Here is a 27262-nt window from a genome sequence, read left to right on the forward strand (position 1 = left end):
AACTTATTTTTAATGTTTTTGAGATTCCCACTTCTTATTCCTACTTATGGTCTTTCCTTTCCACTCAGAGTCCCCTTTAACATTTCTTATAGGGCTGGTTTAGTGGTCACAAATTCCTTTCACTTTTGTTTGTCGGAGAAACTGTTTCTCTTTCCTTCTGTTCTGAATGAAAGCCTTGCTGGATAGAGTATTCTTGGTTGCAGGTTTTTCCTTTCAATACTTTAACTATTTCTTACCACTCCCTCTGGCCTGCAAAGTTTCTGCTAAAAAATCAACTGAGAGTCTTATGGGATTTCCCTTGTATGGAACTGTTTTGTTTTTTGTTTTTTTTTTGTTTTTTTGTTTTTTTTTTTGTTGTTGTTGTTGTTTTTCTCTTGCTGCTTTTAAAATTCTCTTTTTATCTCTACTTTTGGCCATTTTATTTTATTTTTATTTTTAATAAATTTATTTTTTATTGGTGTTCAATTTACCAACATACAGAATAACACCCAGTGCTCATCCCGTCAAGTGCCCCCCTCAGTGCCCATCACCCATTCACCCCCACCCCCCGCCCTCCTCCCCTTCCACCACCCCTAGTTCGTTTCCCAGAGTTAGGAGTCTTTATGTTCTGTCTCCCTTTCTGATATTTCCCACACATTTCTTCTCCCTTCCCTTATATTCCCTTTCACTATTATTTATATTCCCCAAATGAATGAGAACATATAATGTTTGTCCTTCTCCGATTGACTTATTCACTCAGCATAATACCCTCCAGTTCCATCCACGTTGAAGCAAATGGTGGGTATTTGTCGTTTCTAATGGCTGAGTAATATTCCATTGTATACATAAACCACATCTTCTTTATCCATTCATCTTTCGATGGACACCGAGGCTCCTTCCACAATTTGGCTATCGTGGCCATTGCTGCTATAAACATCGGGGTGCAGGTGTCCCGGCATCTCATTGCATCTGTATCTTTGGGGTAAATCCCCAACAGTGCAATTGCTGGGTCGTAGGGCAGGTCTATTTTTAACTCTTTGAGGAACCTCCACACAGTTTTCCAGAGTGGCTGCACCAGTTCACATTCCCACCAACAGTGTAAGAGGGTTCCCTTTTCTCCACATCCTCTCCAACATTTGTTGTTTCCTGCCTTGTTAATTTTCGCCATTCTCACTGGTGTGAGGTGGTATCTCATTGTGGTTTTGATTTGTATTTCCCTGATGGCAAGTGATGCAGAGCATTTTCTTATGTGCATGTTGGCCATGTCTATGTCTTTGTGAGATTTCTCTTCATGTCTTTTGCCCATTTCATGATTGGATTGTTTGTTTCTTTGGTGTTGAGTTTAATAAGTTCTTTATAGATCTTGGAAACTAGCCCTTTATCTGATACATCATTTGCAAATATCTCCTCCCATTCTGTAGGTTGTCTTTTAGTTTCGTTGACTGTATCCTTTGCTGTGCAAAAGCTTCTTATCTTGATGAAGTCCCAATAGTTCATTTTTGCTTTTGTTTCTTTTGCCTTCGTGGATGTATCTTGCAAGAAGTTACTGTGGCCGAGTTCAAAAAGGGTGTTGCCTGTGTTCTTCTCTAGGATTTTGATGGAATCTTGTCTCACATTTAGATCTTTCATCCATTTTGAGTTTATCTTTGTGTATGGTGCAAGAGAGTGGTCTAGTTTCATTCTTCTGCATGTGGATGTCCAATATTTCCAGCACCATTTATTGAAGAGACTGTCTTTCTTCCAATGGATAGTCTTTCCTCCTTTATTGAATATTAGTTGACCATAAAGTTCAGGGTCCACTTCTGGGTTCTCTATTCTGTTCCATTGATCTATGTGTCTGTTTTTGTGCCAGTACCACACTGTCTTGATGACCACAGCTTTGTAGTACAACCTGAAATCTGGCATTGTGATGCCCCCAGATATGGTTTTCTTTTTTAAAATTCCCCTGGCTATTCGGGGTCTTTTCTGATTCCACACAAATCTTAAAATAATTTGTTCTAACTCTCTGAAGAAAGTCCATGGTATTTTGATAGGGATTGCATTAAACGTGTAAATTGCCCTGGGTAACATTGACATTTTCACAATATTAATTCTGCCAATCCATGAGCATGGAATATTTTTCCATCTCTTTGTATCTTCCTCAATTTCTTTCAGAAGTGTTCTATAGTTTTTAGGGTATAGATCCTTTACCTCTTTGGTTAGGTTTATTCCTAGGTATCTTATGCTTTTGGGTGCAATTGTAAATGGGATTGACTCCTTAATTTCTCTTTCTTCAGTCTCATTGTTAGTGTATAGAAATGCCACTGATTTCTGGGCATTGATTTTGTATCCTGCCATGCTACCAAATTGCTGTATGAGTTCTAGCAATCTTGGGGTGGAGGCTTTTGGGTTTTCTATGTAGAGTATCATGTCATCGGTGAAGAGGGAGAGTTTGACTTCTTCTTTGACTTTTGGCCATTTTAATTATGTATCTTGGTGTTGGACCTCCTCAGGTTGGTTTTGTTTAGGGTTCTCTGTGCCCCCTGGATCTGGATTTCTCTTTCCTTCCCCAGATTCAGGAAGTTTTCAGCTATTATTTCTTCTAATAAATGTTCTGTCCCCTCTTCTCTCTCTTCTCCTTCTGGGATCCCTGTAACACGACTGTTATTGTACTTGATGGTGTTGCTGAGTTCCCTTAACCTGTTCTCATTTTTTATTATTCTTTTTTCTTTCTCTTGTCCAGCCTGATTGCTTTTTATTAGTGTCTTCCAGGTCACTGATCTGTCCTCCTGCTTCCTCTAATCTGTTTATACCCTCTGGTGTATTTTTAATTTCAGTTATTGAGTTCTTCATCTCTGATTGGTTCTTTTTTATGTTTTCTATCTTTGTGGAGGGTCTCACTGAGGTCTCCATCCTTTTCTCAAGTCCAGTAAGTATCTTTATAACCATTACTTTATATTCTCCATTAGGCATGTTGCTTATCTTCATTTTTTTAGGTCTCTTGCTGTGATTTTGTTCTGTTCTTTCATTTGAGACTTATTCCTCTGTCTCATTCTATCTAACTCTCTATTTCTCTGTATCAGCTATGTCTCCTGCTCTTGATGGTAGTGGCCTTTTGAAGAAGAGGTCATACAGTGCCCTGCAGTGCAGTGTTCCCTGTTACTCCAAACCTGGTGCTTCAGGGAGGTCTCCTGTGTGTGTTGTGTGCACCCTCCTGTTGTGGCTGGGATGTGTTTGCCTTGAGTCTCGTCTGCAATGGCTCTCTGCCTGTCGTGGGCAGGGTCTGGTCCCTGTGGTGTTAGTGGGCTGCCTTGAGCTTGGGATGAGTCAGACCAGGTGTTTGCCAGAGATGAAGTAGCACCAAACTATAGGGCACTCTCCCTGTCTTGTCCCCTAGAATCTTTTGTTGGTGGGTAGACCTATAGTCAGACTGGTGTGTGGTCATCTTCCCCTCTCTCCAGGGCAGGACTCATTTTGGAGTGGGGCTGGTTGGTGGTGGGGCTGTTTGCACACTGCCAGGCTTGTGGCACTGCTTTGGATGGATTCTTGCCAAGGGCCCTTTGGAGAGTGGGTGGACCCACAACATGCATGTGAGTGGGGTGCAGTCCTAGCAAAGTCTGTGCAGGTCTGCTGTGGGAGTGGATCTGGAGCTGAGCTCTGGCTGGAGGGGGCATGTCCACACTGGAGTGAGGGGGTGCTGTGAGCAAATTAGTTCCAGCCAATGTTAGCGTATCTAGGCTAAGGGAGAAAAGTGACACCCGCCAGCTCCTTTGTTCCTGGAGAAGTCTCCCCCTGATTTCTGTCCCTTGTTCCTATATGCCCCAGGCACTTTTCATACTGCAGCTTCTGTGCTATATCTCTGTGGGACTGTCATGCAGTCTCTTTAACAGTGGAGATGGTCTCCTCTCTCCCTCCCAGCTCTCCCAGAGCTGAGTCAATGTTCTCAAGATTCCAGGGTTTAAGTCCTCCTGGTTTTAAGAAGTTGTAAAATTTGACCTATCTCATTTTCAAAGCCAAATGTGACGAGGATTCATTTTCCCCATGCTGGATCCTCCCACCCCAGTCTTTGCCTATGGGTCTTTCTCCTGCCAGCAGACCCCGGGTCCAGTTAGGTCCCCACCCCGTCTCTACCCTTCCTCTCGTTTTCTGGGTCTCTACATTCAGCTGTGGGGTCTGTTCTCCCAGTCTACAGAATTACTTATGCTGATGTGGATGTTATCTAGGTTTACCTGGAGGACAAAGTGAGCTTGGGTCCTCCTACTCCACCATTATTCCCCAGAAGTCTTAGTTTGATGATTTTATAAATGAAGTTATCGAATCCATATATTTAAAGATTGCCAAAACATTAAATTTTCAGCTTAGACGTACATTTTTTTAAATACTGGGTTTTAATATTTGAGATTCGTGGTGAATATATTCACTTCATAAACCAAGATCTCCTTCCAGGTTTTTGTATCTTTTCCTTGTTGAACACAAGTTACAGTGGTTGTGATGACCCTTCCAGATGTGGAAGGTAACTACCCACATGTGGTAGTTACAGCCTATAGAAAGTTCTCTACCCAGGAAGACCCTCTGCTACATGAATCCATGATTTGGGGCACGAGCTGGAGGGATCTGGTTAATAATAGCAAGTTTACTGAGTAAGGATTGAGATAGGCTTTCTAATTATTTTTTAGCATACCTTTGGACTATTAGTAAGCATCATTGCCAACCGGTAATTCTCCATTTATTGATGTGTTGAGCACCTGCTCTGTACCAGGCACTGCTGCCATGTGCTGGGAGTCCTCAGACAACTCCCTACTTATTATACAGAGCTCAAGATCTATTATAGGAACCAAAGTAGAGAGATACTAATGTGTGATGTATGCTACGATCATTTGGATGATATGGTCATGTGAAAGAAGAGAAATTGACCTAGCCTGCAAGAAGTGATAATTCATCTGGGTTTTGGAAGATTGTGTTGAGTTAGCCAGGTAAAAGGGTCCAGGGTGTGTGGGTAGCTGAGTGGAAAGAGCACCCTAGGCCAGGGGAGAGTATAGATATGGAACCATGAGCAAGCATGGCATGTTCTGGAGCTATAAATAAGATGGAACCTAGTTTGCAAATGGGGAAGTGGTGAAAGGTGAGATTCTCTAAGGAAGCAGGACCAGATGAGGAAGGGCCTTGAATATCACAATGAATGCTGACCATAGAGTAGCTACTGAAGGATTTTGAGCAGGAGGGTGAAATGATTTGATTTAGAAATGTCTCAGGACCCTAGGGTATGTGTAGATGGCGGGGGGGAAGGGGGGGGCAGTGAGAATAGATAAACCAGTTACAAGACTAGAAATCCTGGGGGGACTAAGGTAAGACGATGGTGAGGATGAAAGAAGGTGGAGCCACAAGCTTCAGATGGGCACGTGGCCCAGGCTTGTGCCAAGATACCTGGCTTGGCCACCAATATGGAAGGGTTCACACTACAGAGAGGAAGTAGGAGGGAGAGGCTTGTGTAGAAACAGCTAAGTGCCGTACATGTTGGAAATCTAATACTCATGGGACAGCCACATGACCGTCTTCAATCAGCAATTGGGGTTAGAGATCTGTGGCAAAAGGTAGTGACAGGAGCTACAGAGCATGTGTGTTATGTATATGCCCAGCAGCCCAGGAAGAGCAGGATGGGTGGAAGGAGAGCAGCATCCCAGGCAGAATAAGGAACGGAGCCAGCTGTCAGATGTGATGCAGACATCATGCAGCATGAAGGCTGACCAGCTAGTGTCAATCTGTTAGTGATGCGGCCACACAGCAGGGCCTGGAGTGGCTGAGAGATGCATACGCAGAGACCCGGAGTTCACAGACCATCTTTTCAAGGCCTGTGACCGTGGAGAGGAGGTGGGGACCCAGACAGTAACTAGACGAAAACAAAGCACAAGAGGGGCTTCTTGTGTATACTTTTAATGAGAGGTAAAAAGGAAGCCTGTGGCAAAGGAGAGCTTGAGAGAGGAGGAGAGTAATGAGTGACACAGGGATGGCTTGGTTGGCATGTGGGAACAGGTGTCTCTTCCTCTGGAAAAGGAGGATGAAGTTAAGACAGCATGGGTGCAGCTAAGCCTCGGGGAGGGCTGGGACCAGAGGGTGTCACCATGGGACATGAGAGGACAATCTCTCTCCTGATGACCAGGAAATGGGCAGAAAGTGAGGCTGTGGGAAGGCAGTGCTAGTGATCCAGCATACAGCAGGGTGTCTGCATGTGTACATTCATTGGAGGGGGAGGTTAAATTTACATTTACTTTAGTTTTGCTTTATTATAAATTATTTTAGCAACTTAAAAAAAATCAGCATGGACTCTTATTTTTACTAATGCAGCTACATATGCTGCAATTTAAATATTGTATTTTTTATGTGCAAATGTAGCCCCAAATGAGGCTGTGATCGTATTATGATTAAACATACATTATGAACTGTATTTTCTTTTGGTTCTGGACAGGACTACCTTGAAATTAAAAGAATGATTTTCCCAAGATTTTACTTTCTTAGCAACGCTGAACTCCTTGATATTCTAGCTGACAGTAGAAATCCTGGGTCTCTACAGGTAATATTTTTCTCTGCTCAGGGATATTATTTCCAAACCAGGTCAGAATTGTATAGTGTTTATTGACATTTGATTCTGGTCCACAGCCTCATCTTGTGAAGTGTTTTGAAAATATAAAACAGTTATTGATTTGGAAACAAGAAATTGGCCCTCCTGCTGTGATAATGCTCATGTCTGCTGAAGGGGAAACTCTTCTGTTGCCCAAGTATGACATATGTGTTACTAATGAAACATTCAGACACCATAAAACTTTATTATTTAAAACCTCTGCTTGGAAATTTCTGATATTTCAAGAAGTTTGCTAAGCAAACTATTTCCCCAAAGCTAATGTACTTATGCAGAATTTTACTTTTTCATGTCTGTATTTATTGGTATTATCCTAGGTGCCAGCATAGGGGTTTTATTATAGGAACTTATTAGGAAGAAAATTTGCTATTTGCTTGATGTTGTTCATGCTGCTCCCTATGCTGCCTCCCTGGCCCCTGGCCCTAGGCCCCCTCTCATCAGCTGATTCCCTCCAGCCTTTGGCACGTGGCTCCTATTGGGAGTTGATTAAAAAATGCTGTGCCCAAGTGTTTCCATCCACTAAAGTCCCTAACCCCACCGTAACCTAGGCTGGCTGTTTAAAAGAGCCAGCAAGGAATACAAAAATGCTCTGTAATATGACTTATCTACTTTGTCAGTTCATGTTTTAGTGGAACCTCTTAATTTTGTAAGTCAATGGTTTCAGTGTCATAGTTCCATAAAGTTAGGTGATAAGTTGTCTCCGTAGCTTTCCAAATTAAGATCTAGAAAAAAACACAATTGTAGAATTATCCTTTGGCCTGTGAATGTTATAAGTGTAGAAAAGTTAGTCTACAGCCTTATCAAAGGAATGAAGAAACATAGATAAAAAGAATTATTTGCGATTTTTTTTGGAAAAAATTACAGGAAAATTCGTGTAAGAAGTGCTGTGGAACAGTGGTTGATAAATGTAGAGAAAAGCATGTTTGATGTACTGAAAAAGTAAGTACAATTTTTAAAAGATTTTATTTATTTGAGAGAGAGAGAGAGAGAGAGAGAGCACGCGCATGAGCAGGGAAGAGGGAGAGGGAGAAGCTGGGAGCCTGATGCGGGACTCAATCCCAGGAGCCCAAGATCATGACCTGAGCCAGACACTTAACTGACTGAACCACCCAGGTGTCCCTGTGAGTACAATTTTTAATTCTAAGATTGCATTATATATATTTAACCTTGGTTAATTACCTACTAATCTTATTGGAAAGGATCTGTAGAAATGTAGAGTGAAGTCTTTTATGAAATGGGCTTTGATAGAACATGACAGCACATGGCTGGATGGAAAATCACTTTTCCAGCGTGAATGTCAGTTTGAGAGCATGATCCTGGACTGCATCCAGGTGTTTTTGTGTGTGCTTTCAGCCTAGTCAGTTTTCTAAAGACCCCATGCCCTGAAGGCTCGGCTGTAGCCCATCCCCGTTCTGCTTCCTCACATTGTTTGCTTGGTTCCATCTTTGTGATGTTCTCCTTTTTACGTTCCAGTTGGTTTAGAGCGAAGAAAGAGCCCCAGAGCATGAATTTTTAAATGACTTTGACTCGCGCTGCCTTGTACATTTCTAATTCTTTGTGGTTGGTTATATTTGTTGGTCTTAAAGTTTTTATATATTTGTATTAATTAATATGATCCTGAATGCCAACACGAGACTCCTAGAGCAGAGCAGATCATAACCACAACAGCTTTCTCGGCTATAGTCCTTCCCCAGGTGATGTGATCAGAGCCAGATGCCGTCTCCCATGAGGGCAGGAGCTTCTGCAGGCTCTCAAGAGACGGATGTTCACTTGTCACGCCAGGACCATCTTATCAGCTGCTAATCATGATAGTTCTTTCTCTTTATGGTTCTTTTGAAATGTCTCTTCCTTTTCATGTTACTTAGGATGACAAATTTGGTACAATGTTAAAAAGTACACATGACAGTCACCATCCTTCTTTTGTTCCTCATTTTACTGGGAACATTTCTAATGTTTCACTGTTTGCTATGATGCTAGGATTTCTGGAACATACCCCTCCTCAAAATAAAGAGTTTTATTCTCTAACTTGTTTGCAAAGTTTTTAACAATTGAAGGGTATTTAATTCAAAAGTTTTTTAATGAATCTATCAAGAAACCTAAATACCCTTTTGCCTGAAATTTGCCATGAATGACAACCACAAATGTCCTTATGTTGAACTTTCCTTCATTTTCCTCTTCATATTTTGGTCCACTTAGTTTATTTTCTGGAAAATTGTATTAAACATTTCCTCCTTTTCTGTGGGTTTGTCCTTATCCTCTTTTTGTTTCTAGCATTTATTTCTAATAAATAACTGCATTACCACCCATGTTAGCTCCCTGAACCTTGCCCACAGCCCTGCAAAAAGTCCCCTCATTAAACTCTCTAGGCACCCTTCACATGTGCTGCTGCATGCATGCTTCCCATCCTCTGTCCACCCTCGAATCAGCAGGCTTTGGGTCTGGGGGTTTTTACTTCCTGTTGCTGCACTGAGTTTCTTCATATCTTTTGGGGTAGCCATGCCAAAGTCAGAGACATTTCCTTTGTTCTAGTGAATACTCTTAAAATGTGAATGCACATTGTGAAACATACTTTCATCAAAGCTTATGGTAAATATCTCCTATTTGTCCCCAACAAGCATGGTCACTTCATACTGCCCTCCCATCACCTCCTCCATATTGTAATCATGCAGGATTTTATTCCAGTTGTATTAATTTCTATATCATCAAATGTCACAAGACATGGCAGCATTTAGTCTCACCAGAAAGTGTTCATATTCCTCTGTTACACTCCCCACTGGTTGATCTCTGATCTCAGAGAGCTTTAGCCAGGGGTTAGCATCCGTGAAGGAGTGGTCTGTCACTGCGTCAGCTTTGTTCATGTTTCTACTGGTCGTTTTTGGTTGTCCATTCGTGTTCAGACTGGTGAGTGTCCCTCTCCCTCTCTAAGCAAGTGCTGGTATGTAATTACAGTAGCCTGCCTGCATAGCTACAGGTGACAGGATGGACACATGGCCTAGGATGTGAGTGGTTTTAGCTCCCAGCATATGGAGATTCCTTTCCATTTCTCCTGGGAACTACAAGACACCCTTGTCACCTCCCCAGTGTGTGAGTTCCAGTGTCATTTCAGGTACTCCGCATCTTGGAGAAAAATGACAGCGTCAACGCCTCGATTCCTGTCTTCCCCTTACTCCCTTCCTGTCCTGCCATGTTTGAAGATGTGTGGTGTGATTGCAGGCCCTCCTCTGTTTCTCTCTGCAGCCTCATCGCCCTTGGAGATGGCTATTCATTGTGGCCATTGGCAGCTGGGGTGTGGGGAAGGTAGAGGCCGCCACTGGCCCTGCTTAGAGAGTTCTCATTCCCTGCAGAGCCGCCCTGATCTCTCTTGTGTTTGTCCAGCTTGGCAGTGGTGTTCTCCCATTTCTCTGCTCATTTCTGTAACTCAGTCCCAATTTGCTTTCCGCCTGCTAGAGCCTTTTCAAGTTGATGCCCTGCGGCACACTTTCTTGTGTTCCAGTGTTTTGTGTGTGTACATATGTGTATATGTACAATATATATGATATATACTATTAACATATTATCTGTCACTTGAAGGAATATCTCTCATGATGAAGACAGGATTGTTACATCAAAAATCTTGATCCACTCTCTCCCAAGAGGCTGTAAAAAATCAGAATAAATATTTCTAAAACCCTGAAGGAAGTTAAATAAAGAAATTATAATGTGCTGTGTGTCTGTGTGTGTTTATATATAAATGGGGGTACCGTGTCAAAATAAGAGTAAGGTCTTTTTTTTGTCAAAAGAGAAATGGAACTACATGTTTTTTGAGAGATAAAGCAATGCTACAAAAGGTGCAAATAAAAGCAGTAAAGACAGGTCATGGAATAGCAAACAAAAAGAAAACAAAGACATTAAAATAAAAGGTCATTTTAATAAGAGCTGCGTTTGTATCTCAACAATGTCACTGACATTGTTTTAGAATATATAAAAGTCATTATAAACCTATTTCTCCTCTGTGGCAGTGATAATAAGAAAATAATAAAAACAGACACCATTTGCAATTACAGCAAAAATTAGAAGAATCAATATTTATTTTAAAAATAAACTAAATTCTAGATTAAGATTGGTAAGTAAAGAAACTGTCACAGTAGTAGAAGAAAAGTAAAGTTTAATGTTGAAAATTTGTGACACATGGGATCAGTGATCAGTTTGACTATATAGAAACTAAAAATTTCTAAGTGACAAAAAACCCACTGTAACAATATGAAAACCTATTTTGTTGGCACAAATTAACTTGATCTTAAATAAAATTTCTGCATATTTTTCATGAATCCTATTTTTCCTTATGATTAATTTTTATTTTTTTAAAGATTTATTTATTTATTTATGATAGACACAGAGAGAGAGAGAGAGAGAGAGAGAGAGGGGCAGAGACACAGGAGGAGGGAGAAGCAGGCTCCATGCCAGGAGCCCGATGTGGGACTCGATCCTGGGACTCCAGGATCGCGGCCTGGGCCAAAGGCAGGCGCTAAACTGCTGAGCCACCCAGGGATCCCCTATGATTAATTTTTAAAGCTAAATGCAGGGCTTTACTGCTAAAGTTCATTTAATGGTTTCAGCCCAGTACTCATCTTGTAGAAATTATCTTAAATACTGATTTTGTCATTGATAGTAATAGATATTCAAAGCTAATATGGCCATCTCCCCCTTCCAGTTTCACCACCCCAGAAACTCAATGGCCCCATTGGAAGAGTACAGGTGATATTAAAGGGAAGTTTAAGGAATCTGCATTATGCATGAATTCAGGCTCTGTTAACTCTAGCATTTGGTCCCTTACGTACACCTAAATCAGAATTAAAGAACCAGAGATCCTAAAGGAAAATCCCCACCCCCACGTGATCTTGTCATGCTTGATCATTAAATGGCCACTATGATTACATGTAATAATAGAAATAAAATGTTCTATTTATAGATTTGTAAGTCAAGGAGTTGAAGACTGGAGCTGCCAAACTTTTTCCGAGTGGGTGGTGTCTCATCCAGGACAAGTGGTCCTCACAGTGGTGAGTTAATTTATGGTCATACTGCCAAGAAAGCAAAGATTTAGAAGTAAACCACTCTGAAGGGTACTAATATGTGTCACTTTGAAATGCATCAAAAAATAATATAGATGGTTGGATGGATATATGGACAGATGTGATAAAGTAAATATAGCAAAAATTAGTTGGAATATAGGTGGTGGGCATATGGGCATTTGTTTTAGAATTCAACTTTTTTATGGTTTTAAAATTTCTTCATAATGTTGAATGAAAAGAATCATAAATTATTTTCTCAGGGATGTTCCCCTATGGTATTGTATTTGGTTTCTACTGCTGTCATTACAAAGTTACCACAAATTTAGTTGCTTAAAACAGCACATGTTTATCGTCTTGCAGGTATGTCCGATGAAGGCCTCACTGGTGTCACTGGCTAAAATTGAGGTGTTGGCAAGGCTGCATTCCTTCCCAGAGGCTCAGGGGAGAATCCCTTTCCTTATCTTTCCCAGCCTCTAGAGGCCACTGGCATGTCTTGGCTGGTGGCCCCTTCCTTCATTTTCAAAGCCAGCCCTGTTGGCACCTGTCTGACTGTTCTACTTTAATCAAACTTCCCTCTGCTCACAGCAGAAAAAGTTCTCCAGTTTTAAGGGTACCTACAATCATATTGGCCCCGCTCAGGTAATCCCGAATAATCTCTCCATCTGAAGGTCTTGATTTAGTCGCAGCTGCAAAGTCCCTCTGCCATCTAATATGACTTGGTCACAGGTTCTGGAGAGTAGCATATGGGTGTTTTTCAGGGAGCCTTCATGCTGCTGATTGTTGCTTTTGTGGAACTCAAAGGAGAAAGAGAAACGAGGTATGTGTGATAGCAAGAAAACCAGGGCACATGGTTCTTTTGAGAAGAAGAACTTATAAAGTAGTGATTGAAGTCAAGACAGTAGAGAATTCCCCAATAGAATGTATAGAATAAGAGAAGGACAAAGAAAGACCCCAGAGGACATCCACATTTAAGGAGAAGATGAAGGAAGGGGCTCCGTGAAGGGGTCCAAAGAAGAGGCATCATGGAGCTAAGGGAGGAGAGATGGAACTGGATTAACTTTTCTCTAGAGCAAGTGAGCAGTCAGCATTTTATTTTATTTTATTTTATTTTTAATTTATTTTTTATTGGTGTTCAATTTACCAACATACAGAATAACACCCAGTGCCCGTCACCCATTCACTCCCACCCTCCGCCCTTCTCCCCTTCCACCACCCCTAGTTCGTTTCCCAGAGTTAGCAGTCTTTACGTTCTGTTTCCCTTTCTGATATTTCCCAAACATTTCTTCTCCCTTCCCTTATATTCCCTTTCACTATTATTTATATTCCCCAAATGAATGAGAACATATAATGTTTGTCCTTCACCGACTGACTTACTTCACTCAGCATAATACCCTCCAGTTCCATCCATGTTGAAGCAAATGGTGGGTATTTGTCATTTCTAATAGCTGAGTAATATTCCATTGTATACATAAACCACATCTTCTTTATCCATTCATCTTTCGATGGACACCGAGGCTCCTTCCACAGTTTGGCTATCGTGGCCATAGCAGTCAGCATTTTAAAATGCTCTAGAGAGATCTGAAAACTCCATTATGTATGTCGGTGATGAGAATCCCCATGAACCTTGGGGACGGAGGTTCCCCTGCAGTGATGGAGGAAGAAGCCCCAGCTCCATGAGTTACCATTACCAAGTGTTTGTAAAACAGACTTGACTTTATTAAATTCTCTAGTAAATTTAAAAATAACATCACATCTGTTTACTGTGCCTTGCCCTGCCACAACTGTCAAGTCTCTGTTAAAATAAGCTGGGATTATGGACACAAATGATGATGTCCTTTGTCTCTTGTCTCCTTTGTTATCCACTTGGCTGAATATTGATAAAATGCTTGAAGAGCCTGAGCTGAGGACTGTCTGCAAAGGCAGCAAAAGGATAATGAATTATTGTGGACATTTCTGTGATTTACCAGGCACATACTCAGATCTGCTCTATGAAGAAGAGATCATCCCAGATCCCTGGTTCTCCAAAAATCCCTGGTTCTCTAACAATAAGAAGCACTCTGTCGTGTCTCCAGAAGTACTTCATTATAGGCTTGAACTTACATCATTGAACAGACTTTGCCAAAATTTCTCCCCTTTCTGCCCTGCCTACTGCTAATTTCCCATCCCAGCATACAATTGACAATTACCCTTTCTCCTGCACTTCTGCATATGGACTAGGAGCCTTCTCCCAGCAGACATCTGTGGGGGAGTAGGGATGATAACTGGCCCATATGTTTGGCCACTGAAAGCATTTCAGTGCGGATTTATCCAGACTAGAGCAACTTCCAGCTGTCTAAGGAAAGAAAGATCTGGTTCGCAGCCCACCTCACCAGAACCCACACTGACGCAGCCTAGCGAGGGGACTCTTCCCCTTGGATGCTCTCTCCGGAGACTGAATCCTGAATAAATGCCTCAATCATAGCAGTGCAATGGCGCTTGACTGGACTCCTCTGTGATATGGCCTTGGTTCCTGCCCACTTCCCAAGCCATGGTCTCCAGCCTCCTGTTGATCTGCCACATCTCTTAAGAAAGTCAGAGTTAGTTTCTGTTGCATGTGGCCAAAAACACTGATGCATCAGGTTTCACATCCTCTACCCTTTCACCTCGTTCTAGAAAAAGGTCCCATCGCTATGCCTCTTATTCCAAAATTACTCTATGCTAATTATTCCAGAATGTATTTCTTTATAGCCTTACTTACATGTTTCTTAGGCACTTCAAATTCATTAAATCCCCAAACACATTCACTGTGCCCCTTCCCCTCCAGCATGCTCTTCTTCAGTAGCTACTATCCTTGTGACTGAAATCACAGTTCACCCAGTTACGGGCCAGAAACTTGCAAGCCTCTGGACATATTCCCCTTCACTGACTGCCAATGTGACTTTAAACCATGGGCCTTCTGGCATACATGGAGAGAGTGAGCATCAAAAGGTGGATCAAGTAACAGAAGTCCTATAGAGTTCCTGAAAAATTATGATTACAGACAACATATTCTAGGAAAAGTTCCTGAAAAATTATGATTACAGACAACATATTCTAGGAAAAGTATTTCTGGGGTCAGCTGAGCACACAGTCCTAATTTCATGCTGGAGTTTTTCTTCCATTATTACTGTCTCAAGTTATGAGTCTTGTGATGATAGCTAAGAATATCAGATTTCTAAAGTAGACATATTGGGGGTGAATATATTTCAATTTACTAAAAAAATAAGGCCACACAAGCATTAATAAAATTCAGTGTCTGACTCTCAAATGCATTCAAATGTTGTAAGCTCTCTTTCACATACACTCACACACACATATCATGAAAACACCTGATTTAATTTATAGTTGATTCTTCAGTTCTCATCTTTATATCTTTTTCAGAGCCAGATCATGTTTTATAATGATTGCATCAAAAGTTTTGTGAGTTCTCATTCAAGAGCAGAGTTGGAAAAAGTCCATGCTGGTATGATTGGTCATCTAGAGGAGACTGCAGCGCTGGTGGCGCTGGATACTAGTAACACTCGCACAAAAGCTGTACTGACAGCACTGCTTACGCTTTGCGTTCACTGCCGAGACATAGCAAGAGATTTACTGCTGAAAGGTGTCTCCGGTGTGGGGGATTTTGAGTGGACAAGGTAAGTAGATCTCAATTATAGCTCCACCTGAAATAACTCCTCACATAGCTTCCTCTTGATAAACTTATTCTCCACCTCCAATTATGTGAAACTTGCGTTTCAATTTTCTGGGATTTATAGACATTCTGGGCAAACAGTGTCAGTTTGAGTACCCTGTGCCTGTGTTTTCTTTTCCACTGTGCTCCCTTCATTGTAACTTCCTTCTGTATCACATTCCTGAGTGGGCCTCACTTCTCACCATTCAGCCAGGCTGCAACATCCAATGTGTAGTGAGAGCAGCTCCCCCCAGGCCTCCGTTCTCCTTCTTCCCTGGGTGTGGTCCATTCTGGAACTCACTAAGCTGGGAAACAAAACTGAGAACGTTTGTGGCCAGTTCTCCACCTCAGAGCCCCATTCTCCTCCCAGGAATCTGGTGTGTGTGTGTGTGTATGTGTGTGTGTGTGTGTGTGTATTAATGTCTCCCATCTATATATTCATAAATACATATTTCATACATGAAACACCACACAGCCACTGACCCTGGGGAGAAGAGGAGAGCACACTAAGATTCGTACAAGAAATGTGAAGCTTTAAACTTCTGAGTTACTTTTCCCTAAAGATGCCTCTGTTCATGGAAAAATTAACTGTCCTGCCTATATAAGGTCTTTGATTCTCAAGAAAGTGAATTTTTAAGAAATTCTGCTATCGTATAAATTTCCTTATTTTAGATGTGACAATTTCCTTTAAACTCTAGAGAAGATGGAGCAGAGAGGCTGATGTATTTAACTAACACCATTTGAGTATATTTTACCAGAATACTTCATATTTGATATGTATTTCCATGTCCATTTTACTGTAGAAGTATAACTATACCATTTTTAATTGCCAAAGAAATATGCCATCTGGATGAATCATCACCCAAAAGTTCAATATGTCATTATTACTTTCTAGTAACTCTTTTTTAAAGTGAAAATGAAAGGTGGAAGAGCCTATATAGAAAAGTAAAGTAGAGAAGACATGACTCTAATAAACTCTGTGAGCATCTATGATTCTAGGGCTAAAGTATGCTAGAGTCCCTCAAGATCCCATAGGGAACTCACAGGACACTGCAAAACATGTTAACCTTTTGAGGGGCTCTGAGGGATATGCATCTATGTCAGACACCAACCAAACTGGTAGCTCAAAGTAGTTGACAGGTGTGGTGCCTGGGACAGGAAATGTGGATAATGGATAAAGGAAGTCAAAGATACCAACTTCCAGTTATAAGATAAATAAGTTCTGGGGATGTAATGGATAGCATGGCAACTATAATTAATAATACTTCATTGTATACTTGAAGGGTACTAAAACAGTAGATCTTAAATGTTATCACAAGAAAAATAAATTCATAAGTATGTGAATGATGGATGTTACCTAAATATATAGTGATCATTTCACAACAGGTGCATATATCATCATCATGTTGTATGTACACCTTAAACTAACACAAAGGTTTGGGTCAATATCTAGGGGAAGGAGTGCACACTATAAAGCTCCAGCTGGGTCACAAGTTTTGCTCATAGCCTTACAGAGAAGAAAATTTATGGTGAGCCACGCCGATGCACAGGGTTCATAAGATAAATACCACTATTTTGTTTGATATTAAGAACAACTAGCATTTCTCTCAGCTCTCCTTGTAAGGATCCTGGTTATAATGAACAATGTAAACCATAATAAATTTCATAGGGATGATTCTGGTATAAATCCTCTATTTGTGTGGCATACATCACAGCAGAGCAGCAGGATTCAGCCAGACTGCTTTCCTCACAGGGAAAGTGCTCACATGCTTGTAGTATTTGGAGTTCTGAAGTTTCACTGATGAACTATCCATAACTCTTTTCATTTTGTTGTAATTTTTTAGTCAACATTCCATTTTTAATCTTCATTATGTTTCTACATGTGAAAAAATTAAGAATGATTTTGCCCAAATACTATGTGCACTTAAAATATTCTTTTCAGACATTTGCAGTATAAATGGAATGACAAGCAGAAGTTGTGCTATGTGTCCCAAGGAGATGCCAGCTTCATGTATGGCTACGAGTACTTGGGATGTACTCCTCGGTTGGTTATTACACCCCTCACTAACAGATGCTGGCTCACCCTCACGGCAGCTCTGCTCTTGAATCTTGGAGGCTGCCCCACTGGCCCCGCTGGCATGGGCAAAACAGAGACTGTCAAAGATCTAGCCAAAGTAAGTGGTTTCTATATCCAGAATACTATTTTTTTTATAGTCACACAAACTTCCAATGGTATCTTAAATTTATACTATTCCTGCTATTAAGATGTTCCTAACATTTAACAAACACCTGACCACATTCACTAAGTCATGTAATTCATCTGTTCATTTTGAGATGTCTGCTCTGTGCTGGAACTTGGGACCTTGGCAGGGCCAAGTATGCTTTGTGCGACTTGGTATTACACTGTGCTAACTGATGTGCCAGCGGCAGTGTCGTCCCATTCATTGGGGGTGATTAGTCTGTTCTTAGCCACACACAGACTTTTACTGTTACCTAGTCTTTGTGATTAATAGCAGTGTGTGTGTATCTGTGTGCGTGCGTGTGTGTGTGTCTGTGTGAGAGAGAGACAGACAGACAGACAGAGACAGAAAGACAAGTAACGATGGAAGTGAAGGATGTAGTTTGACGTTGCTGCAATGACATCATTGAAATGCTTTTTTCTTAGTTTTTTATCCGTTGATGTTTTAAAAACATGACTTTAGTGTTCCATGTATTAATCAACTTAGCTAATAGTGTATGTGCATTTATGTACCCTACCAAGTTTTGTGAGTTTCTAAATTTGGTATGCAGTTCACCTGTATATTGCAACGTTTTCTCAAAAGAGTAAAGACATTTTATTACTCTGAAGTTTTAGCATTAATATTTTGCATCATAATGCAAGAGATCTATTAAAATAATATTTTGTTTCTCAGTCCTTAGGCAAACATTGTGTGGTCTTCAACTGTTTTGAGGATTTGGATTATAAGGTAAAAGCTTATTCATATATATGCAGGAAAAAATATGTACTTAAAAGAAATAATTCAAAAAATAAAATAAAATAAAATAAAAGAAATAATTCGTTGAGGACTGAAAGACAAGACAAATATTTCTCTTAGATATTAAGTATTAACAGAACAATAGATGCTATTGATTCTTCTAAATTAATAGAATAGAAACAAGAGTATAATAGAAACTTAAAACATTATGCAATTTGTTTTCATGCAACTGAACTACTACTTAAGACAGTGGTTTTCAAACTTTTTGACAGGGGGATTTTTCCAAACATGTGGAACATGTGGAACATGTGGAACATGAATATATTAAAAAAACTAAGAGTACTGCTCTATTAATATAAATTTATTTTATAATTTCTGACACTATACTTTTATTTACTAAAAAGGTAATCATTAAGAACAATGAGGCTATTATAATTAGCACAAAAATTTGAGTCAGAGCTTGTATCGATGATTACAATTTAAGAGTTATTTTGTTTTTGGCGGGACATTCTGTAAGACATAAAATTCTGAAATACTTCTTGAAATGTCGTGTACGTTAGTGCCTGTCACAAATTTACTTGAAGTTTCAAAACACTCCCATTTATTTAGTCTTGCACGTTAAGTTCAAACTATTTACCTTTTATTGTCATTTTCTTTGCAGTTAAAAAGCACATTACCTGTGAGATCCTGCATTTTCCATTTGTGCTCACTTAGCACATTATAAATATCAATAAACATAAATAAGCTGTTTGCATTAGTGTTAAGACATAGAGTTTCTTGTTTCCTCCCTGGGAACTGCCTTCCAGTGGGGTCAGAAGGGCTGAGAGTAGCTGTAGTGCCTGCCCGCCTGCAGATATTTTAATGCAAAGCTTTTTAGAATAATAATTAATGTCTCCTAAAACCCCCAAGATAAACAGAATATCAAAATTTTCAATAAAGACAGGACCTGATTCCTGCAGCCAGTGGGATGAACCGGCCTGTCTTAGGGCCCAGGGGCTCTGGCATGGACTCTCCATCCCCTCTGCACCAAGTGCATGCATTCCCTGGCCTGTATTCATCCATGCATGTTATGTTTGGCCTGCAGTGTTTCCGGTTGTTTCAGCTGCTAGCATTTAGGAATCAGTAGGTTCCAGAACTGGAACCTCCTCTGAACGCTGAGGGCCAGGCAGTGCTGCCCTGCACCTGCCATGGACGCAGGCCGAGCACCACACATGGCCCTGCGGTAGAGGCCATGGCTGGGGAGGGTGTGCACTTGCCCTGGAAAAAATGAGGGAATGCACAGAGCCCTGGCCCAGTGAAAGCCTTCTCCTGTATAATCATTGTTTTCAAGATAATGGGAAAATTCTTCTTTGGAGTGGTCCAGTCGGGAGCATGGTGCTGTTTCAGTGAGTTCAATCGGATTGACGTGCAAGTCCTCTCCGTGATTGCGTCGCAGATACTAACAATCAAGGTCGCAAAAGACAGCTATTCTGTCAGGTACTGGCTGAATACATTTGGTTACTTACTATTAAATATTTTTTCTACAGTAAGTGTTGGGTTTTTGTTTTTTTTTCCCCTAAGTACAGACCAAAAGGAATGACATCTTGGTTGTCTCTTTTGCTTGGCAAGTAAGGTGCAAACATATGTAACTAACGTTCATGCCAGCCTGAGGGTGTCCAGGCTCCTGCCCAACTTCGGAACAGTCTTCTAGGCCACAGTACAAAGTTGCAAATATAGCCACTTGCTTTTACTTTGGAGTTTAAATTCTCTTAGTACCTTTCCACGTTAGGACATTTCACTTGAAGAAACCGAAGTCTTTTCTTTAATTCTACATCTTAAAAAAAAAAAAAAAAATTATAAGGGTTCCTGGGTGGCTCAGTAGGTTGAGCATCTGCCTTCAGTTCAGCTCATCACCCCAGGGTCCTGGGATCAAGCCTTGCGTTGGGCTCTCTGCTCAGCGGGGCGTCTGCTTCTTCCTCTCCTTCTGCCCCCCTGCTGCTCATGCTCTCTCTCACACTTTCTCAAATAAATAAATAAAATAATTTTTGAAACTTATACTAGCCACACATCTGACTGAAGCCCCCTCTTATCCCATTACTCTTAATTAATATATGCTTTATTTTTAAAAATCCTGTAAAAATAATATTTGTACGTTAGGATTACTAAAGTTTACTAATCTGAGCAAATTTTTTTTTCTTCAGATAAATTCAGGAACTCACATGATTTACTTTATGGGCATAATTGAATTTCTGTATTTAAATTTTCTATTACAATCTAATATTTCTTTTTTTATTTTTTTTTTTTAAGTAATCTCTACACTCAATGTAGGGCTCAAACTCACCACCCCAAGATCAAGAGCCACATGCTCCTACAACTGGGCCAGACAGGTGTCCTTCCCCCCGATATTTCTAATTCAAGCTAATGGACACTTACTTCTGGCTTTACTCTCAAGAATTTTGTTCCAGCTGTTAGAATCAATGTTGCAAGGCCTTACAAGCCACAGGAGGCCACATGTCACCAGTTCTTCATCACACCTCAGTATCTGCCAGACTTTGTTCTGTCCAGAGAGTCCTCAGCTTTTGTTCCCAGTGTTCTTCCTTTCCAGCTTTGACCACCCTCATTGGTATCAGCTATCCATAAAGTCACCAGAGGATTTCTTGCCATGTTCCCTACCTCTGGTGCTGACAAGAGGATACTGATCTCCTGGGCTGCATTTCATGCTGACACAAGAACTCTATGCCATGGCCACTCTTTGCTCCATGGTGTCACTCAGGGAGAACTCTGTGTCCAAGGGTCTCCTTGGGTTCTCTTCCCTGTTCAGTAAGTTCATTCAGGTGGGTGCCTTCCAGTCTTAGGCCCCACAAACTCTTTAAACATGATCAAATAAATATGAAACTTCAGAGCACCTATGTGATGAAGTTGGTTAAGCAGCTGACTCTTGATTTTGGCTCAGGTCTTGATCTTAGGGTCATGAGTCTGCTTGGGATTCTGTCTCCCTCTCCCTCTGCCCTTCCCACTCATGTTCTCTCTCTCCCTTTCTCTCTCTCTCTCTTTCAAATAAATAAATAGATGATTGATTGATTGATAGATAGATAGATTGATTGATTGATTGATTGATTTTAAAAAAAAATCTGAACCCCAGCAGGGCTCACAACTTTGGCTTAAGATGACCCTCTTCTTTCCTCTCTTAAAATTGTTTTTTCCCCAGCATGTGCTGTTTGGATTTAAATATAACACAGTCTTAGGAACATTCCCAAACTCACTTATTGTTTTAACATACTTTGACTTAAAGAAAACAATTCTCTTAGTAATGAATATTATAATGGATGGGAGAGGAAGTTTTTTCCTTTACCTTCCTAGGTTCTTTTGGCTTATCCATTAAGTAAATTGGCATCAGATAAATTAATAGGATAAAAATTTAATTGCCTACGTACATGAACCTCACACAGACATGAGAGGTTCAAAGATAGGCAGTTAAGGTTTGTATGCCATGCTGAGTTAAACAGAAGTGGAAAGAGGTCTGGGGATTCAAAGGGAAGGAAAAGAAGTCACAGGGAGATAGGAAGAGCAAATGCTTGGTGAACAAATATTTGTACCCTGCAGATACAGCAGGGCACAGAGAGGAATTCAAATGCACAGGCCTTCTGAGCTCCTTACAGCTTATGATGCCCAGCCTATATTCTCTGTTGTTGTCTCTGGTTATAGCTGTCTTTCTGGACCTGGCCCTTAAATTCTTAGAAGCAATTAAAGAGGAGGTAAAGTTTTGGGGGCCTTCATTGTCTTCAGCTAAAAATTATCCATATAATGAAGTGGCACATTTTGGAGGTTACTCATTCTGAACCCTTTCCAATGTCTTATAGGTTTGTACTGGAAGGAAAAGAAATTCGTATCAATATGTCTTGTGCAATATTTGTTACTATGAACCCTGGGTAAGTATTGGTTAATCTGTGCCAGGAGTAGGGACAAGTCAAAATCCTTTTCTTGGATCTTAGCCACAAAGCAGTTGTCTGTCATTGTAATCAACCATCCACCACCACCACTGGAATCCCTCCTCTACTTGCACACTTATAAATAGCTACAGCTCCGTCCTTATCCACTTGCATGGTCCTCATAGTAAGTTTCTGACTGAGGGACGTTTTCACTTCAATAGCCAGAGAGAAAGGAAGAGGTCAGCCATTTGTCACATTGAAAACACAAGAAAGCAGAGAGTAGCAGAAGGGAGGGAACATGGTGGTCACAAGGAGTGGAGACCAGGCAAGCTCAGTAAACACCCATCCATGGAACATGGTGATAGGGCCTCAGTGAACTCGTATGAGGAGCACTATGGGAGGAAAGGTAGAGGAGGAAGATCTTGAGAGGAAGAGTACAATATAAGCCATCTTATACTCTTATTTTCAAATGAAGGTCACATAGAAAACTAATAGGATTATTTGGGGAAAACTGTATTGTGTGTTTTCTCATCAGAAAAACTGAAAAACTGCATTTTCTTTTTTCATTTTTCTTCCCCTTATAAGGTACAAAGGTCGAGTAGAACTCCCAGATAACTTAAAATCTCTGTTTCGCCCAGTGGCAATGATGGCTCCCCATTATCAAATGATTACTGAAATAATTCTGTTTTCATTTGGTTTCAAATCAGCAAAATCGCTCTCTGGAAAGCTAGTTAACATTTATGAATTAGCTAGCAAACAGCTCTCACAACAGGTAACAAACTGCTTTTCTCAAAACGAAGGTGATTATAGAAAACTTTAAATAAGACCTTTCTGGTATTGGAATAGGGATGACCTGGGAAATAATGGAGCTAGAATCCTATCAATACTTCTAGTTGGCAAGCCAACGTGGATGTGAGGTGATACGTAAAATCAGTCAGGGTTTCAGGATCCCTGGGTGGCGCAGTGGTTTGGCGCCTGCCTTTGGCCCAGGGCACGATCCTGGAGACCCGGGATCGAGTCCCATGTCAGGCTCCCGGTGCATGGAGCCTGCTCCTCCCTCTGCCTGTGTCTCTGCCTCTCTCTCTCTCTCTCTCTCTGACTATCATAAATAAATAAATAAATAAATAAATAAATAAATAAATAAATAAATAAATAAAATCAGTCAGGGTTTCAAGCCTTTCCTCCAGGACCTGGAGAGAATAATGGAATATCTGCTGTGTTAAATTATGGGCTACTTTCTCCTTACAGGGAAGTTAACCTCTATAGCAGTGGCCCTCACACTTTATTGTGCTTCAGGATAATTGGGGGGATCTGTTAAAATACAAATCACTGGACTTCTTACCAACTTTTTGACTGTCTAGGGTGGCCCTTGATAATTTGCTTTTCTGACAGGTTTTTGACAGTTCCTGATGTTGCTGATCTGAGTACCACATTCTGAAAATGATTATTATGGGATATGTCAGCTTAATGAGTATTTGTTTATGGTCCAAGATAGTTTGGCCAACCAACCACACTACCTCCAAAGTGTTCCTCTTTTTCATGTCCTTTCAATTCATATCTCCATTTCAGAGAAAACTTAACTTAAATACTAATAGTTTTTAACAGCTTTAATACTTGTTACTCTCTCTTTGAGGAGACTTGGGGCACCAGTTTGGGAGGGAAGTGAGGGCATTGGAAGCAAAATGCAGACTTTCTTAAGTTATATCGTAGTCTGTCTCCACAGTGTACATGATTAGGGATCTAACTGGGTAGGATATGCATTTATTTCCAAGTTGTCCAATTTTTCCTTCAGAAATTTAATAACTCAGATATTTTAATTCTTATAGGCTCATTACGATTTTGGCTTGAGGTCTCTGAAGACAGTTTTAATAGTGGCTGGAAAAAAGAAACAGGAGTTTAAGTGGTGAGTTGAATTTTTTGAATATTAGGTCAAAGAAAGTTATAAACAACACAGGGAAAATAATTTGTAAAATTCTAAGTAACAATGACAAGATAAAACAGGGATCTCCCAGAGTGTCACAGTAAAATACAGTAAAAGTGTTTAAGAATGTAAAAGAAGAGGAAGAAAAAAAAGCACAAAATCCTTGGGTACTTTTTCCCCAAAGAATCTATTATTTTTTAAAAATGTGTCTTACCTTTATATAATAAAAGATACACAAGAGTAAAAGACCTCATTTAAAAGAGCAGTAATTTAATGAGAAATGTAAAACCCATATGAAGAAAACATGGGTAAAGGACACAAATCAAAATATGAATAAATGAAATAATATACCATGTGCTTAATATCATAATATCTTAAAGGGCTTAGCAATCATAAAGAGTTAAAGACACTAAGCATTCATTTATGAATGGGAATGTATCCCAGTGAATATACCAAAAGGCATTATTTATTTATTTCTAGGGAGGTACATTCTAAAGTTAACATAGAAAGGGGTGCCTGAGTGACACAGACGGTTAAGCATCCAACTCTTGGTTTCAGTTCAGGTCATGATTTCATGGGTGATGATCTCATCGGTTGTGAACTTGAGCGCTACATCCAGCTCCATGCCCAGCAAGGAGTCTGCTTGAAATTCTTTCTCCCTCCGCATCCCCCGACTCACATTCATGTGTGTGCTCTCTCTCAAATACTCTTTTAAAAAAGAAAGATAAACAATTAAGACTAGCTAGAAACACACTAACAAATGAAAGCAATGAAGGAGAAACATCCCTTTAAGCATTGAGACATGTTATCTAGAGCTTCATTAGTTTTAGCACAGGCTGGCTTATGAGCAGAGAGGCAAGCCTTCAGGCTAGAACAGAAAGTCCAGAGGCAGGACTGTTCCCACTGGGCATATAGTCTGTTGTCAGCTCTGAGGGAGGAACAGACTAACAGACTTTTCAGTGAGTGCCCTTGGGAAAACTAAACTGCCGTGTCCACGAAGATCCAGTTGGAACCATAGTCCATGTTATTTACCTGGAGAAGAGGATCAAAAAAGGACTAAAAACATAAAAGTATTTGAAGAAACAAAATGTCCTTTATATCCTGACTATGGAAGAACTTTTTTTTTTTTTAAAGATTTATTTATTTATGAGGGGGGGCGGGGTGCAGAGACACAGGAGGAGGGAGAAGCAGGTTCCATGCCGGGAGCCCGACATGGGACTCAATCCCAGGACTCCAGGATCGCGCCCTGGGCCAAAGGCGGGCATCAAACCGCTGAGCCACCCAGGGATCCCCTATGGAAGAACTTTTAAACTAAGACTCAAAATCTAAAAGCCATAAGGGAAAAGAGTGATAATGGTTAAGAAAACACTGTTTGTGAAGTCAGGAGATGAATGATGGACTGAGAAGGATATTTGCAGCCTCCGGTGCATTGAGAGAGCTCATTCTCAACACACTCAGGACCCTCTAGAAAATGAGGGGAAGAAACAAATTGTATGGAAAATGGGCAAAGAACAGTTCTCAGAAAAAGAAACATAAAAGTTTTTTAAATATATGAAAATATACTCAACCCCACTCCTAATGAGAGAAATATACATTAAAAATTACACTGAAATGTTGTCTCTCATGAGATGGGCGAAAATATGAAAGTTAGATGGGACTTTGTTGATGAAGCTATAGGGAAGTAGGTGTTTTCATTATTGCTAAGGGGTGGAGCTGTATCCATGTATTGCCTATTAAACATTAAATGAAAAAAAATGAATATGTTGTAAAAGGACATACCAATATACATTTACCTGAATTTGTAAAATGCAGTAAATGTTACAGATTGTTTGTGGGGACATAGATATAGCAGCAAGTACAGAACATTGTGTGGGAGAGGAGGAGTCAGGGATAATGCGTTCCTCTACTGTAGTAGTTTATTTCTTAAATATAAAGGAACTAAGGCACATACTGTAAAATGGCCTGTGTAAGATTGATGGCAAGTAAATGGGTATGTGTTATGAAATGCTTTATTACTGGGGAGCGTTAGAGACAGGAGTATAAGAATCAGCTTCCTGACATCCTCAGGTCCTCCTGTGTTTCCAACAGGCATCAGCTGGTCATTTGTATGAGCACCTGCTCCATTGAGAGAAAGACCCTGATCGGTGGTGTCCATGTTCAGTTCTCCCAGGTGCCTGGGCAGGGCCTCCCATGTCCAGAGTGCTGTCAGTCTGTCTGCCATCGTGAGGAGCAGCCAGTGGTCTTCTGTCTTTGCTTACCTCCCTCCTTCCTCCAAAGCACCATGCAAATCATGTACTTGTGTGAACCTGATTGTTATATAAAGAGGATGGGGGAGTTTTTATCAGAGTAAAGCACAGCAAGCAATTTAAAACTTAATAGTAGACTTTTGCTTTTTAAAAATCCTTTGGCCCTCCCGACACCAAAAATTATCATTATTGTTCTTGTCTGTCCTCTTCCTTTCTGTCCCTTCCTCTCCCTCTGTTCCAGCCCATTCCTCCTCAGGCTTCTGGCTTTGCCTCCCAGGCACACAGAGATGCCACAAGTGTCCCTCATTTCTAGATGCATTCTGGATGCACTTCTCCTTTCTCCTGCCTTTTCTGTCTGGAGTGTATTGTCAGAGCCTAGACTAACTCCCAAAGAGTTTTGAGGTGCTTACATTTGAAAACTAATAAAAGACCATATATTTGTTTTGTAGGGCTGCCATAGGAAGTTATGACAGATTTGACGTCTTTTTTTTTTTTTTTTTTTTTTTTTTTTTTTTTTTAGATTTGACGTCTTAAAACACCAGAAGTATATTTTCTCATAGTACCTGAGGCCAGAAATCTGGAACAAGGTTGTGGGCAGGACTGCTGTTCCTGCAGAGACCCTGAGGGAGATTCCGTCCTGTCCTCCAAAACCCCTGGGCTTTTGGGCACATTACTTCAGTGTCTGCCCATCTTCTGTGTGCCTCTGTGTCTCTCCGCCTCACTCTCAGTAGGAATCTGACTGCACTTAAATCTGGATGATCTGGGATAACTCAAGATTCTTCATCAATCCATCCTCTGTTGTATCAGATAATATTCACAGGTTCCAGGGATTAGCAAGTGAATAGATATCTTGGAGCCATTTTTGTCTGCCTCCCACAGGCAGC

At 40.6% G+C, this 27262-nt stretch overlaps 1 protein-coding gene across 17 annotated transcripts in view; it reads left to right on the plus strand.

The window, feature by feature from the left end:
• The window catches only part of DNAH14 (dynein axonemal heavy chain 14), a 334169-nt gene that overhangs the window by 129939 nt on the left and 176968 nt on the right, over window positions 1–27262 (plus strand). For all 17 annotated transcript variants that reach the window (XR_012032771.1, XM_072830144.1, XM_072830141.1 and 14 more), the window contains 11 exons: window positions 6422–6526; window positions 6613–6731; window positions 7457–7531; window positions 11541–11628; window positions 15040–15293; window positions 17271–17502; window positions 18241–18294; window positions 19634–19779; window positions 22143–22211; window positions 22797–22983; window positions 24038–24114. Coding sequence is in view for 16 of the 17 variants with exons in the window: in XM_072830144.1 (XP_072686245.1) it covers window positions 6422–6526; window positions 6613–6731; window positions 7457–7531; window positions 11541–11628; window positions 15040–15293; window positions 17271–17502; window positions 18241–18294; window positions 19634–19779; window positions 22143–22211; window positions 22797–22983; window positions 24038–24114 (1406 nt within the window). In the remaining variant the exon portion in view is untranslated. The remainder of the gene's footprint in view (window positions 1–6421; window positions 6527–6612; window positions 6732–7456; window positions 7532–11540; window positions 11629–15039; window positions 15294–17270; window positions 17503–18240; window positions 18295–19633; window positions 19780–22142; window positions 22212–22796; window positions 22984–24037; window positions 24115–27262) is intronic.

Source organism: Canis lupus, chromosome 6, assembly GCF_048164855.1.
Source record: "Canis lupus baileyi chromosome 6, mCanLup2.hap1, whole genome shotgun sequence".
Classification (NCBI taxonomy): domain Eukaryota; kingdom Metazoa; phylum Chordata; class Mammalia; order Carnivora; family Canidae; genus Canis; species Canis lupus.